General features: G+C 39.9%; 2 protein-coding genes across 3 annotated transcripts; both read right to left on the bottom strand.

Annotated features, from left to right (window-relative positions):
- Positions 1-310: 310 nt before the first annotated feature.
- On the bottom strand, positions 311-3,935 carry LOC103433889 (probable protein phosphatase 2C 5). 2 transcript variants are annotated; one of them, XM_008372177.4, is made up of 9 exons: positions 3,663-3,855; positions 3,240-3,295; positions 2,623-2,876; positions 2,172-2,343; positions 1,862-2,079; positions 1,633-1,740; positions 1,419-1,544; positions 1,098-1,327; positions 311-998 (listed from the first exon to the last, which is right to left on the bottom strand). In XM_008372177.4, exons 3-9 carry the CDS (start codon positions 2,830-2,832, stop codon positions 779-781), a joined length of 1,284 nt encoding a protein of 427 aa, XP_008370399.1. In that variant the 5' UTR covers positions 2,833-2,876; positions 3,240-3,295; positions 3,663-3,855; the 3' UTR covers positions 311-778. The 2 variants fall into 2 exon arrangements, with proteins under 2 accessions (XP_008370399.1, XP_008370400.1); XM_008372178.4 differs by lacking the exon at positions 3,240-3,295 and having other exon boundaries at positions 3,663-3,935.
- Positions 3,936-6,898: 2,963 nt separating this feature from the next.
- Positions 6,899-12,358, bottom strand: LOC103433888 (kinesin-like protein KIN-14I). Its single transcript, XM_008372176.4, has 19 exons — positions 12,043-12,358; positions 11,730-11,896; positions 11,493-11,636; positions 11,152-11,373; positions 11,005-11,076; positions 10,790-10,858; positions 10,564-10,653; positions 10,305-10,424; positions 10,134-10,215; positions 9,909-10,004; positions 9,631-9,807; positions 9,443-9,549; positions 9,169-9,347; positions 8,911-9,072; positions 8,532-8,785; positions 8,280-8,443; positions 8,005-8,202; positions 7,371-7,909; positions 6,899-7,248 (listed from the first exon to the last, which is right to left on the bottom strand). The coding sequence occupies exons 1-19, from the start codon at positions 12,158-12,160 to the stop codon at positions 7,122-7,124; spliced, it is 3,087 nt and encodes a 1,028-aa protein (XP_008370398.3). The 5' UTR covers positions 12,161-12,358; the 3' UTR covers positions 6,899-7,121.
- Positions 12,359-12,901: the final 543 nt, after the last annotated feature.

Here is a 12,901-nt window from a genome sequence, read left to right as displayed (position 1 = left end):
TTTCGGCCATCGGATCAGATGAATTGAAGAAGATTAACGAACATAAATTAACAAATAGTGTGTGAAAAGTAAAATGGGGTATGTTAATAGCACACCCCAAAAAAAAAAACCCCCCAAACTTTTATCTCCACACTGCAAACCCACTCTCCCCATCCCCCAAAAGACCTCACTCCACATGACGTCATACCACACTCACGCGCAGAGTCGGGCAAGAATCGCCTGATTGGGCAGTTCGGCAACTCTAGGCCCAGCAAGTTCTCTAGTTAAGCGCATTTGGGGTGATACACAATCGGGTAATTAAGGACAGATATAATCTTATAAGAAATAAATAGAATGAATTATGTAATACACTGTGTCAACCCCGTTACATAAAAAGAATCATAGTAAAGTGGCAAAGCAAAGTCTTACCAGCATTTGTAGACAATTGCTAAAAAAATTTGCCTATCGAGTATATATTCATTTGTTCTAACACAATGAGTAGAGAAAACACACAGATTCGTTCTAACACAACGATTACACAAACCTTCGATTTACTTACAAATTAAAGCTGTTAGCGATGAGAACACTTGAACCCTCTGTGAGTCAGTCAAACAGCCGAGAGCAGAAACCAGAATCGACACAAACTCAAACTGCAAAACACCTACTTTACTCTGCATATCTCAACTTCATTTCTTACACACATCTATAAATCATCACCACCTGAAAAAGGAAAACCAAGTATATGCTCACACTGCCAGATTAGAAAGATACAATTTAGGATACGTAATCGGGTAAATTACTACAAGACCACAGTAGGTCTGGTTAGTCTTTTCCCTTCCATGGCGTCTTTCTTGGTCTGACACTTTGCGCAGAGGAAGGGGCCTTCCCATGGCTTTGATGCTGGGGAAAAGAAAGGCCCAGAGTTTACTGATAAACCTTCTACTGGGGGCTGATCCACTTGGCAGACTGCGCATCGGAAAATCCCAGAATTTGCATCCACAGGAGAATCCTTCCCCAACCTGTATTTCCATCAAGAAAGGAAAGAAATTAGGGTTATATTCAAACTAGAAATACAATCTTATACTTAGCAATTAGATAATAAACCATGCTGAACTGACCTTTCATCGAGCATTGCTGAACCTTCTTCAAATAACTCTTCCACAACTCCGATAGCAGAAAGCTTATTTGTTTTGTTCACAGAATTCTGACTTTTCTTCCCAAAGATAAGTGAAGCAAGCATGTTTGGTTTCTTCATCGGTGTTGGAGGTAAGACAGGATGACCTGAAGGGATTATGTCAACAACTACGCAGGTTGTATCATCTTTCAGTCCCCTTGACCTCAGAGCCTCCTGAAACAGAACAAAGAAAAGCGGGACTAGATCAGTAAATCAGACTTGTTCTCTTGGGCTTAAGGTAATGTTTGCATTTTAGGCGCATCACCTTAACGACCATCTTCGCAGCAAGCTCTGCAGGCAATCCTCGACATGACTTCGCCGCCATATCAGAAGACAAAGCATCCCAGATGCCATCAGAAGCTATTATAAGTCTTCCCCCAGCATTTGAAAGCTACATAACCAGGGAAAAAATAAGTTGAGAATTAAATTGTAAGAGAATAGTAAATAGAACCATTGGTAATAGCACAAGATGAATTTACCTTCACTTGCTTGACATGTGGTATTGGGACAATGTATTCTCCCACATCTGTGTCACCAATTGACCTAGAAAGGCACAATCCACCAGGCCAGCAGCGGAGGGGACCAACCTATGAACCACGTAAACATAAGAAATTTACAACCATCAAACAAATGTTGTTCCATTGAAAATTGAAATGCCCTTCCGTTTACAAGGTAGAAGGATGAAGAACAGAATAAACCAGGATATACCTCATTGCCCCCAAAAACATTTAACCTTCCTACTTCGCCCCCACTGGCAGTAACTCGCTCCCTCTCTTCTTCATTTTCTTCCAGCCTGTGATCAACAGTCAAGAGTGAAACAACACCTCCCTGGGTGTCCAATATGCATCGAGAATCCCCAACAGATGCAGCAGTCACAGTCCAACCATCGATCACAACAAAAGTCACAGTTGTACCAGAAGTTTCCCCTGAGGTTGATATTAAATCAGAAAGCTAAGAAAAGCAAAATCAAGCAAATGAAATAAATAATTATTGGAAATTCAAATGGTTTGATGTATACCCTTCTGCTGAAATTCTATATCAGTTTTGACAAATCCTGCAACCAGCGCCCGAGGAAGGGCAAGCAGCCATTCATCCCTACTGATTCCTTGCGGAATGGCACTCAAAACATTAGCCAATAAATTCTCCTTTGTAAAAATAGCAGCTGATATACCATTATGCCCATCAAAAATCTGCAGTCAATAATTTCAAATTTGTATCAGAAAGAGTGAGGGAATGAAGTGATGCTCTATTGGTGCTGACAAATGTATGAAAAGAAGAAAAGTTACTAAACACTGATTGCTCTTTTATCACACCGTTTCAAACATGAGAAAAAACAAAGTTACACTTAACCGAACACAAATGCAACTATCAAATTCACTCAAGGTAATCTTTTCACTTTTAATGACTCTCATATTCTTTTCCTTTTATTTATATAGGTACAAAGAAAGAAAATAAAGGGGGGAAAGTACCGCAAAGACAGAAAATGTTGTTGACGGATCCGAATGAATTCTTTGGCAGTCAGTTTTTATAAGAAAGTAATCTTCTCCTTTCTTCGCCAAACCAGCCTGCCCATACTTCAAATAAGGTTTCTCAACTTCTTCACCCCTAAGCTCCTGACCAATCAGAGTCGCAAGTGGGATGGGAGAAGATTTCATTGCCGATACTTCAATCTGGCTCATTTTAGTGTCCCTTGAGACATTTCCAGGACCCAATTGCCAAAACCCTATTCATCCAAACGAATTAAATTAATCTTGTCAGGACTTCATTGCAAACGTCTACATCTAAATGTACTAAAATCACCTCTTACGTCCACCAACTGACTTAAATGATTTACACATTAAAATTTTTAAAAATTATAATTAGATCATGGAGCATATGACACTAAATTTTAAGTCAAATATGATGCAAACAAAATAATTTTAAGCATAAATTAGAAGCTTGCCCATGGGTCTAGGCGTACTGAATCTAAAACCGTCACCGGAAACTGACCCGGTGCTTCTATGCACATAGTTCAAAAAACCGGTAAGCTACAAACGAAACATACAACATGTTTGAAAGGGAAAACATAAAGTAACAGAATTCATACCGAAGGGGCAAAAAGAAAAGGTTGTTCTTGCCAGTATAATTTTTGAAATTTAGTACCTGTTTCTCAAAACAATCAATCAGAAGCCATTTTACACCATCAACATGAGAAAATTATATAGAGTACAAGCAATTAACAAATAACCCCACCTACCAATCAAAAATTTCAACTTCCCTATATAGCAAAATGCAAAATTCAAATTAAAAACTTCACAAAATATGCAAAGATAGTTCCTTCAGAGCCCGAAATCTAAAGCAATCTTGCGGAACCCATTACTATTCACACGCAAGTCTACTGAATCCCCAAGAAGTAAAATTGAGCTAACCCACGAACTAGATGAACTATAAAAATATTCAAAAATCGAGGAAATTCAGAAATAGTGAAAAAAAAATGGAAAAAAAAAATCAGAGGGAAATATTGGGGTACCTTTGAATGCAGAGCAAAAACACTGGCATCCAGAGACGGATCGAGCAGGGAGGATCTGACATTGAAGTCCATCTAAAAGTCCTTCATCGGAACTGAGCTCGCACTGGTCGCTCGGGAATAAACTATCTATTTTTCTGTGATTTGATTGGAAGACAGCTTTAGAGTGAGAGAGGGTGGGCAAAATTCTATTGAAATGACGTTTATGTCCGAAATTTCCGGCGGAGAATTGCGTATTCGTGGGGGAAATGACGAAAGTGACCTTTGATGGAGTGGCGTTTGGTTGACAGCTGGATGTGCTTGCCCGCACCTTTCATCGGCTGGTGGTGGGGACTGGGAGCCTCACTGTCCGTATCTGTCAGTTGAGCCCGTAGGCCATCTCTAACTGAAAGGACTATTTTTAGGGGAGAATTTTTAATGTGATCCGAAATAATATATCACATGTCATTATATAAATAGTAGTATATTTGCGTTAAAAAATTAATAATTTAAAAAATAAAAAATTTCACCACTTATATAAAAGCAGGTGGTGTACCAGCCATGTTCCGGTCATAATGAAAAATTTATCCATGTTTAACCCTATAGTCATGCAAGAAATTATTTTTAATGAACAGTGCAAGACCATATTATATACCATATACAACCGAGTGAGCCAAAGGGCCACGGGTCAAAACATAGTCCGTTTGACAAAAAACTCATCTCTAACCGAATTGGACTATTTTTTAGCTCTCTCAATAATTTATTGTTTTAGTTGAATTAAACTATCATATAAAAGTAAGGTTTTCAACTTTTCAGACATATTTTGAGTGTCACTTATCACTAAATAAATAAGCCTCCACATTTCTTATCGTTATATTATGAAAAGGATGTGAAAAATTGAAATACAATGAGATAAGATAGTATGGAATGGTAAAAAGGAGGTGAGAAATGGTGTATAAATGATTTAAGTATTTCTTATCTTATCTTTAAATTTCATCTTAAAAAAAAATCTCAAATCCAACAATAACTTGACGTCTGCTAACATGGGTTTGGGCTGGTGCAAACGGGCTGGCTAGCTGGCTCCTTTTGGCCAGCCCGTTGGCCTGGTGGATTAATTATGGTCCGATGGGGTCCATAAGCCATTTGGCCTAACCCTTGGTTAGAGACGGTATTCATGTCAAAACGAGCTATATTTTGGCCTATGGCTCTTTGGTCAGGTTGGTTAGAGATGGCCTTACATGACGGCGTGTGTTCGAATCTTGTATTTTAGATATAATCTAACAAAAGTTACCGTTTGACAAAAAAAAATATTTACATTTGATGCAAACGTCAATTGTAGTTTAGATTAATTAAGGGGTGTGATATCCACACACCCCATTTTACTTCTCACACACCCTTCTAATTTTCGGCCGTCGGATCGGATGAATTGAAGAAGATCAACGGATAAAAATTAACAAGGGTGTGTGAGAAGTAATTTGGGGTGTGTGGATAGCACACCCCTTAATTAATTGGGTCTACCATAATGGTACGTATCACTCAATAGTATAAGTTTTAGTTAATAATAATACCATCCACACATCCAACATTTATCTTAATTTTCGGCCGTCGAATCTCTATATACAAGATTTGACCGCTAATATTTTCACTCTCTTCCTCAGTGCTCGCTTTCACTTTCTCTTTGCTCACTTCACACTCTATATGCTTCCTTTCCTCTCTTCCTCATCTCCTCATAACCCACCCACACCCCTCCCTGGGCTCCAACCTGTGTGCGCCGAATCAAAGATGGTTGCCAGATCCATCTCCCTTGCTCACTTTCCTACCCCTAACCGGCATGCCAGCATCCCCTCGAGGCCAAGTGTTCTGCGGTTCCGACCAAAGTAAGGGTATTTTACATACCCCCTTTGCCTCACGTTCTATCCATGTGTTCCTATGTTTGTTTCTAGTTGCAGGGATGTGTGATGGTGTATCGGATCAGGTAACCATTTCTCGGTTTGACGTCTCCAGTGTCGACTTTTGGTTGCGGTGTACTGTTTGTTTCGGGTTTGTAAGTTTTCTGTTACGATGTCTTGGTCGAATTGACCTCTCGGTTGTTTTCTCTAGTTTTGCTGCTCTGGTGGCTACTGGCAAGACGTTCGTAATACCGGCAGCGGCTGCGGTATGCTTTTGGAAGTTAGGGATTAGGGTTTTCATTTTCGTTAGCTTGCTTTTTGGGCTGGGCTTTATCTATTTGATTCCTCCCAATTTGCTTTGGGTTATTTTTCCTTTTTCCTTTCCGTTTGGATTGGCTTGTAACCTTTTTTATTTAATGAATGTTCCTTCTTGTCCAAAAAAAAAAAAATCTTTAATTTATTCGTACTTTTTACATGTCATTCTATGTTATGACTGTGCCACCTGTTTGGAGTGTGTCAACAAACCCTACTCCCCCTCCCTTCCATTGCCAATTGGTTTGAGTTGCTGCTTCACAAAACACGTAAAGGAACCTTTTCACCTAGGAGGAATCAGCGGTGATTTTCTTCAACATTTGTACCGGAAAGTTCAAGTACCTTCCGATAACGATGTGTATCTCGACCATTGTCAAGCTGTTGTTCATTTCATGCATGCTCACGTACTTTCGATTAAGGGAGGCAAAAACTTAACGAGGAAGATATAGTTTCCCAGTCTTTCTCCAGTCGGGAAGCTTGACCAAATTTGTACTTAGTAATTAATTAATCAAATAGGAACTGCATTACGACATTGATTTGTTTGTGTTAATTGATAATGTGGATACTCTTGCATGAACTAGATAGGGTTTTTCAAACTAATATGACTTCAATCGTGCGCGAAAAACTTGTAGCTCAAGTTGTTAAAAACGGTTACCATGCATCCAAGATATGCCCTTAAGATCGTTTGTATCGAAAAGAAAAATATAGATTCGCTTCAATCCTGAGGGGATTGTACTTCATCGGAATGTTGCGTTTGATTTCTCTACATTTGAACTGAAACAGCAATCCACATTGTCTCTCATTTTTCTTTTGAAGGACACATCAAAGATAAAAAAAAAAATATATCATCGATGTTTGATTGTAATATCAACACTCGGTCGTACCCAGTGCACAAGGCTCCCGTTTTAAGCTGGGAGAGGTGAATGTCGGCTAGCCTTACCCCCATTTATGGAGAGGCTGCTCCCAAGTCTCGAACCCGAGACCTACCGCTCATGGGCGAAGGCACTTGCCATCGCACCAAGTGCGACCTCTAATTGTAATATCAACACTCATAAAAAAAAATTGAAATGGAACGGGGTGCGATCGACAACATACATCTTATGACCACCACCGGAGAAACTCAGGCAACCGGAATTATTGCCACTTGTAGAAAACCTCTCTCTCTCTCTCTCTCTCTAGTATATATGAACACACAAAAAATGACCCCAAAAAAAGAAAAGAAGAGGAATCATACAGCAAACTTTCCTCAACACACCATTAAAAAGCAACCACATCATCGATATTACTTTGCACTCCCAGGTCTTCGCTTCCCTTCACCGATCCTTCCACTTGCGGTCCTGTGCAGAGGCTGGCTCACCCCATTGGGTGGTTTCCGTGATGGTGAAGGAATCAATGATGGAATCATGCTCCTGGTGACAAGGCGGAAACATCTTATTAGAACATAGGTATATACGAGATTTTGCATAGGAAACAATTTGCTGATAATGCAGCTTAAGGAAAACAACGTAAACTTATAGCAATCGGAGTTTACCTAGTTTCCGGGCTCCTTATTGGCCTTGAATTAGTTTTCTTCGCTTTTGATCCCTGTCCATTTGGAATGCAGGTAGGTTTCGGAAGGTTTTGTTGCCAAAGCATGTCTGGCTCTGAACAATCACTAGTTGCAGCATCAAGTTGATCATCAGAGTCATCGGTGTTGGCCATCTCATTCCGACTCCTTTGTGCATCATAGTCTGGGCTGTCCTCCTTGCTCGCCGTTAACTTTCCAAAATGTGGTTCCATGTATAACTTCGGAGGGTCAGGGAGGCTACTTGGACCAAACATCTCCGGCAACTGTCTGTTGTCCATATCCCAACTTCCTAATAGATTCTCTTCTCTATTTGCACCTTCATGTTTGTTCACCATGACCTTATCAACCCAATCTCCAGAGAGTACTGAATCCTTATCGGCTTCCTCCTTTACATTTAGTCCTTCATTATTAGCGGGTGGCCAGGGAGGCGAACGCCCTTGTGTCATCATATCTTGAAGATCTAAACTTCGCCTTTTTGGCTTCAATGCAGAAAATTTGCGAACCTAGTGCAATCAAGATGAACCTCAAGTGTTAGATTCATCAAATAACATGGACAAAACAAAATTTTCGGCTTATCAATTTAATACTTAACCAATACCTCTATGTTTCCAAAATCATCTGCTGCTTGCATGGAAGCCCCGGACAAATCTCCGGTGCTTTTCCAATTAGAATGCAAAGGGGAAGACCCAGCAGACTTGATTCTGGATCTTTCTGGGCTCATGGATTGAGAATATTTAAGTTGCGCTTGCGCTCCCTCGCTTTCCTTCCTTGCTAAGGCTGCCTTAAGTGTAGCAATCTTGTATGGACAGAAAAACTGGTAAACAAGAGGTTTTATTGTACGTTATAACTGGATATAACCCATAAATTAACTACCTGTTCTTTGAGCTCTTTTACATCTGCACTGTCTTTGTTAACTCGGGCGGCACCAAGTTCAACTGTAGAAACCCTTTCTGCAAACTTGAGTGTACTAAGTGTTTCTCCGAGAGAGTCAGGCTCAGGGCTGATATGAACAAACATGAGCGTCTTCGCTTGCCCTCCTGATGGAATAAGGATGCATCGAATGATTACAACGGAGACCAACAAAAATGAGAAAAATGTCTGTGCAAGTTTATTAAACAATCTTACCGAGCGAGTCTTGGAGCAGCTGTGTGAGCTTACTGTTTCTGTAAGGAACGTGTGCGTTCTTTTGAGCAAGAGAGGCAATGACATCTCCTAAAGCTGAGAGAGATTTGTTAATATGTTGTGCCTCCTTTAATCTGTCTCCCGTCACCTCAGATTTGTCAACTCTCTCACTTCCTGCCAAGTCAACTAGATGCATACAACCCCGGAGAATGCTTCCCGATGTCAGGTCTCTTCCATGAACATGAACTGTCAAGCAACTGTTTATGAAATGTGATAGGAGTTAGTTTAGACGGATTCATGATCACTTCAAGAGTTTTACTTGTAATGTGAAACGAAAAGGGATCAACTCAACGTCTGTCCAAAAGGACATCATTAATCTTACCTGTGCGATCTACTACTCCGGTCATTCATGGCTGTTGCACTCACTGAACGATTCTTATGCCCAAGGTTCATCAAATATATAACATCAGATGTCGATGATACAGGAACAAGGTTCGCCTCAGGTACATTAATTCCGTTTTGAGAACTGTTGCGAATTTCTAATGTATGTTGGAGTTTAGGAAACACATGAATATGATATGCATTCTACAGAAAGCAATAGAAAGGAAAAGTTAATATTGTCAGCACTCTAGAAGGATATCGTTTGCTAGAACCCTCCACCGCCAGGAGATCCTTGACTTGCTCATTGTAAATTTCAAGCATCTGAACAGAAATTTCATAACAAATGGTGTCCTTTCTCTGTTCTGATAGAAAAAATAAATCACTGAGTGCTCTGTAATTTACACCTTGACTTTCCTCTGTAATATCTTTCGGTCCAGTCTACATCGGTGAACAACATGAATTTACAACTAGTCAGGAGTGATTTGGCCAAAGAGTAAAGATTATATGATGAAACATCTATGCACATATTTTACCATTGTAAAAGTTTTCCCTGATCCCGTTTGGCCATAAGCAAATATACAGACATTGTAACCATCGAGAACAGACCGAATGAGAGGCTGCGTGTCTGCAAATACCTCCTCTGCAGAGAAAGAGAAGTAGCAGTGAAAAATGCTGACACATATGAAAGATTAGAAATGAATCCATATCGAGAGTAGCTAACCTTGGGTTGAAAAAGGACCAAAAACTTTGTTGAAAGTGAAAGATTTCCTTCCCTCTTTGCCATATTTGGAAGGTGTGATAATCTTAAGACTTCTATCATCTATGTGATCATAGCTACTGGCCCGGTTTGATTGCCCAGGCAAGAAGGGCCGCACTCGACAGTATACCCTTATATTACCTAACCAAAATAATTGATGGACCAAATTAATCTCATACAAAACACAACTTGTTTCTAAAATATAGAACTCAAGACAATTTAAAGAAGACCTGAAATAGTACCTTTCAAATCCTGCACTTGATTGTATAACTTGCGATTTTCTTCAAGAACCTTCTGGTATCCTGTTGCTGCAGAAGCCAAACCATGGAGGTGCTTGCCTACATGCATGGGAAACTACTCATGGTCCTCCGTTGAGAACTTGAAACAACCTTAAAGTACTTGAAAAAAGGTGCGCTAAGCGAGCCTTGTTAAAAGCATATCAAATCGTTTTTCGTCACAAGTCATACCTAGGTTGTTGAACTCCTGCCGGTACCTCATTTGTAGAAGCTTCATTCCTGCTTTTGTATCGTATAGAGTATGTTTCAGTTCCTACAGAATACAGACTATTAACATAAGTTTCCAGTACCTTAGGGCAAACAAAATTTTGTAGCTGCTAATACGATCCAACCGCGGTTTACCTGAATATCTTTCTGTTGTCGGTCAACCAACGTTATCTGCTTTAGAGACTGACTTTTTGATCCCTCTTCATGGTTGTATATTTCCTCCTCTTTGGTTTCGGAGGCAGCTTTCTCTTCAGTCTTAATCGTCCATCAATGGAAGCAAAATGTCACCCAATGTTGCTAACAATAAAAGATACAAACAAACCGAGACACATGCACAAAAGGATTTCATAATGACACAAATTTTCCACTTCTATGGTGAATCTAAAACTTGTACCTTCATATCACCAGAAGCACATTCAGAGGCACAGTCAGAAAGAGGTCTGTCAGGGCCGGACAACGTCATATCTTTGGAAGTTGTTTTCATCTGTCATGTTATAAAGAATTCTATCATCCCACATATAACATTTTTTCTCGAAAGGAGGCAATGAGCTTTCTTTGGGAAAAAAAAGCAATGCACATATGAAACAGTAAGCCAATGCTGAAGAAATGCTGCTGCTTACCGGTTCGCCTTGGCTTGCTAACCGATGCTCAAACTCCTCCATGACTTTACTCAGCAAATTTTCCACAATCTGTTAAATGCAACAAGAAATTGTTTCTCTAAGTTAGACATATACGCATATATAAACAGGAGCGTGCTCGGGTGAAACGAGTAGAGACTGCCATCTGCATTAGTATGATTTATTAAGATAGTCAACATAAAAGGTAGAACCCTTACGATTGGTATGTCTTCTTGCCTCTTGTCCGAAAGCACTTCACATACTAGCGCATGTAAAGAATGAGAGGAACTCTGCAGATCAGAAAGAAGAACAATTAATTTCCTGAAATATTATGAGTGTACAATGAAAAATTGAGAAACACCTACTGCTTCATAGAGATCTTCACAGGACAAACTTTCGTGTGACTTTTCGCCCCATGATAAGGTCCTCGAAAAGGGTTCTGAATTTTTCCGCAAGAAGTATTTCCCGCAGGCAGGTGGTTTCAAAGCTCCACCATACTTCCATGATCCAATTCCACCTCCTTGTTTCCACTCGTAATATGATTTCAATGCTAGAACGCAGTTGACAATCCTCGCAGATTTCCCTCCCTGTAAACTCAGAATGTGGAATATGTCACACCCGAACGACAAAATAACCACAGAAATCATGCACTTCATCCTAAATCATATCGATTCATCAACACAATAAGTGTTTTCTGAGCACAAACCTGTTCCAAATCGGAAGCTTCAAAGGTTGGAAGCCCCATTTCCTCCACAGCCACACGGAAGTTTCTGACATTTTCGAAGTACTGATACGCTGATAGAGCTGCCCCATCGGGAATAATAACGGAGTCACAAGGGCCTTCAACTACCTAAAAACAAATCTCCAGTTAACGTTATCAAAACCAGTCAATAAACAAAAGGGCTTGAAAAAATGCAAAGCGAAAACCAAGTTGAGGCATTACCTTTGGCACAGCTCCGGGTTGAACCTTGTTAAGAACATTGCAAAGGATTATTCCACTCCGCAATCCAAGCCGGAAATCTTCTTCGGAAGGCTCAGCCGGCAAATCTTTACCCCCCACAACGCCAACCGTCTTTCGTAGCCACCTCGCTGCTTCATACCTTCTCAAGGCTGCTCAACAACAAGGCAACATTCATAGGATCAGAAGATTTGCTTCTGCTATGGAATTGTCATAAATTTGGAAAACCAATGAAACAGATAAAGAAAACAAATTAATCCAAGATTAAAGATTGAACAGATGAAGAAAAGATGATTACATGCTTCCTCGGCCTTCCTGGAAGCCAAGTCGATATCGCTCAGACGACTCCCATGCTCCTGAAGAACGCATTCAACCACAGAAGTTATGGAGAACGGCAACACTTGCTCCGTCGCCATTTACCGCCCAAAAAAAACCCCAGAAAAACACCAAAAATCAGACCGTTAAAATTCAACTCCTACCCATTAATCCAACATGCTCAAACTACCCAAATCACAATTCAGAAGCCGAAATCGCAATGGGAAAACCGAAAAGTTTGAATCTTTGTTTGAAAAAAATGTGAAGTTTATAAAAAAAATATGGAAATCTATGAGGTATAGATTCAAATTACAAATAGGGGAAGACTTGGATGTGAAGATACAAAAAAGATAAAATAGGTTTTGGAAAGTGAAGAGAGAGAAGATTTTTGGGTTCGGATGACTTGACTCTCTCTCTCTCTCTCTCTCTCTCTCTCTCTCTCTCTCCCCTTCTCCCTCTCCCTCTCTCTCTCTCCCTCTCTCTCTCTCGTTTTAGGCTTTAGCTCTGTTTTCCTTCTCTTCCTCTGTTTCTGGGTTTGTCTAATATTGAAGGACAAAAGCTACACCGAACCTGGTTCCGAGCCTCTCGCGGGGAACTTGGCTTTAAGCCTTTAACTGTTTGTATTTAATGGATCACAAAATCTTTAAAATTTAACCAATTAAAATATAATAATTTTTTTGTGTGAAATATAATAAAGGGAAAATAGTTATAAATAGGCAAAAATTAGAGAAATAACATTTGCTATGAACAGGAGCAAAACGGGTGCAAAATATCATATTATAACTTTAGTAGCTATAACACAAAAGATGACATATAAAGAGAGGAGGGAGATATACTGATAT

Source organism: Malus domestica, chromosome 04, assembly GCF_042453785.1.
Source record: "Malus domestica chromosome 04, GDT2T_hap1".
Lineage (NCBI taxonomy): Eukaryota > Viridiplantae > Streptophyta > Magnoliopsida > Rosales > Rosaceae > Malus > Malus domestica.
The sequence above is the reverse complement of the archived record's forward strand: the minus strand, read 5'-3'. Positions and strand labels throughout refer to the sequence as shown.

Bases quoted from the DNA above. Each gene is read 5' to 3' on its own strand.
- LOC103433889 (XM_008372178.4), bottom strand. From the start codon at position 2,832: ATGAGCCAGATTGAAGTATCGGCAATGAAATCTTCTCCCATCCCACTT. The intron at 1,545-1,632 runs GTAAATTCATCT...CTGGTTATGTAG, and splicing joins CACATGTCAAGCAAGTGAAG to CTTTCAAATGCTGGGGGAAG. The intron at 1,328-1,418 runs GTGATGCGCCTA...GTTCTGTTTCAG, and splicing joins CTGCGAAGATGGTCGTTAAG to GAGGCTCTGAGGTCAAGGGG.
- LOC103433888 (XM_008372176.4), bottom strand. From the start codon at position 12,160: ATGGCGACGGAGCAAGTGTTGCCGTTCTCCATAACTTCTGTGGTTGAA. The intron at 11,077-11,151 runs GTAGGTGTTTCT...TCTGATCTGCAG, and splicing joins GTGAAGATCTCTATGAAGCA to AGTTCCTCTCATTCTTTACA. The intron at 10,005-10,133 runs GTATGACTTGTG...CCATGCATGTAG, and splicing joins GCAGGAGTTCAACAACCTAG to GCAAGCACCTCCATGGTTTG.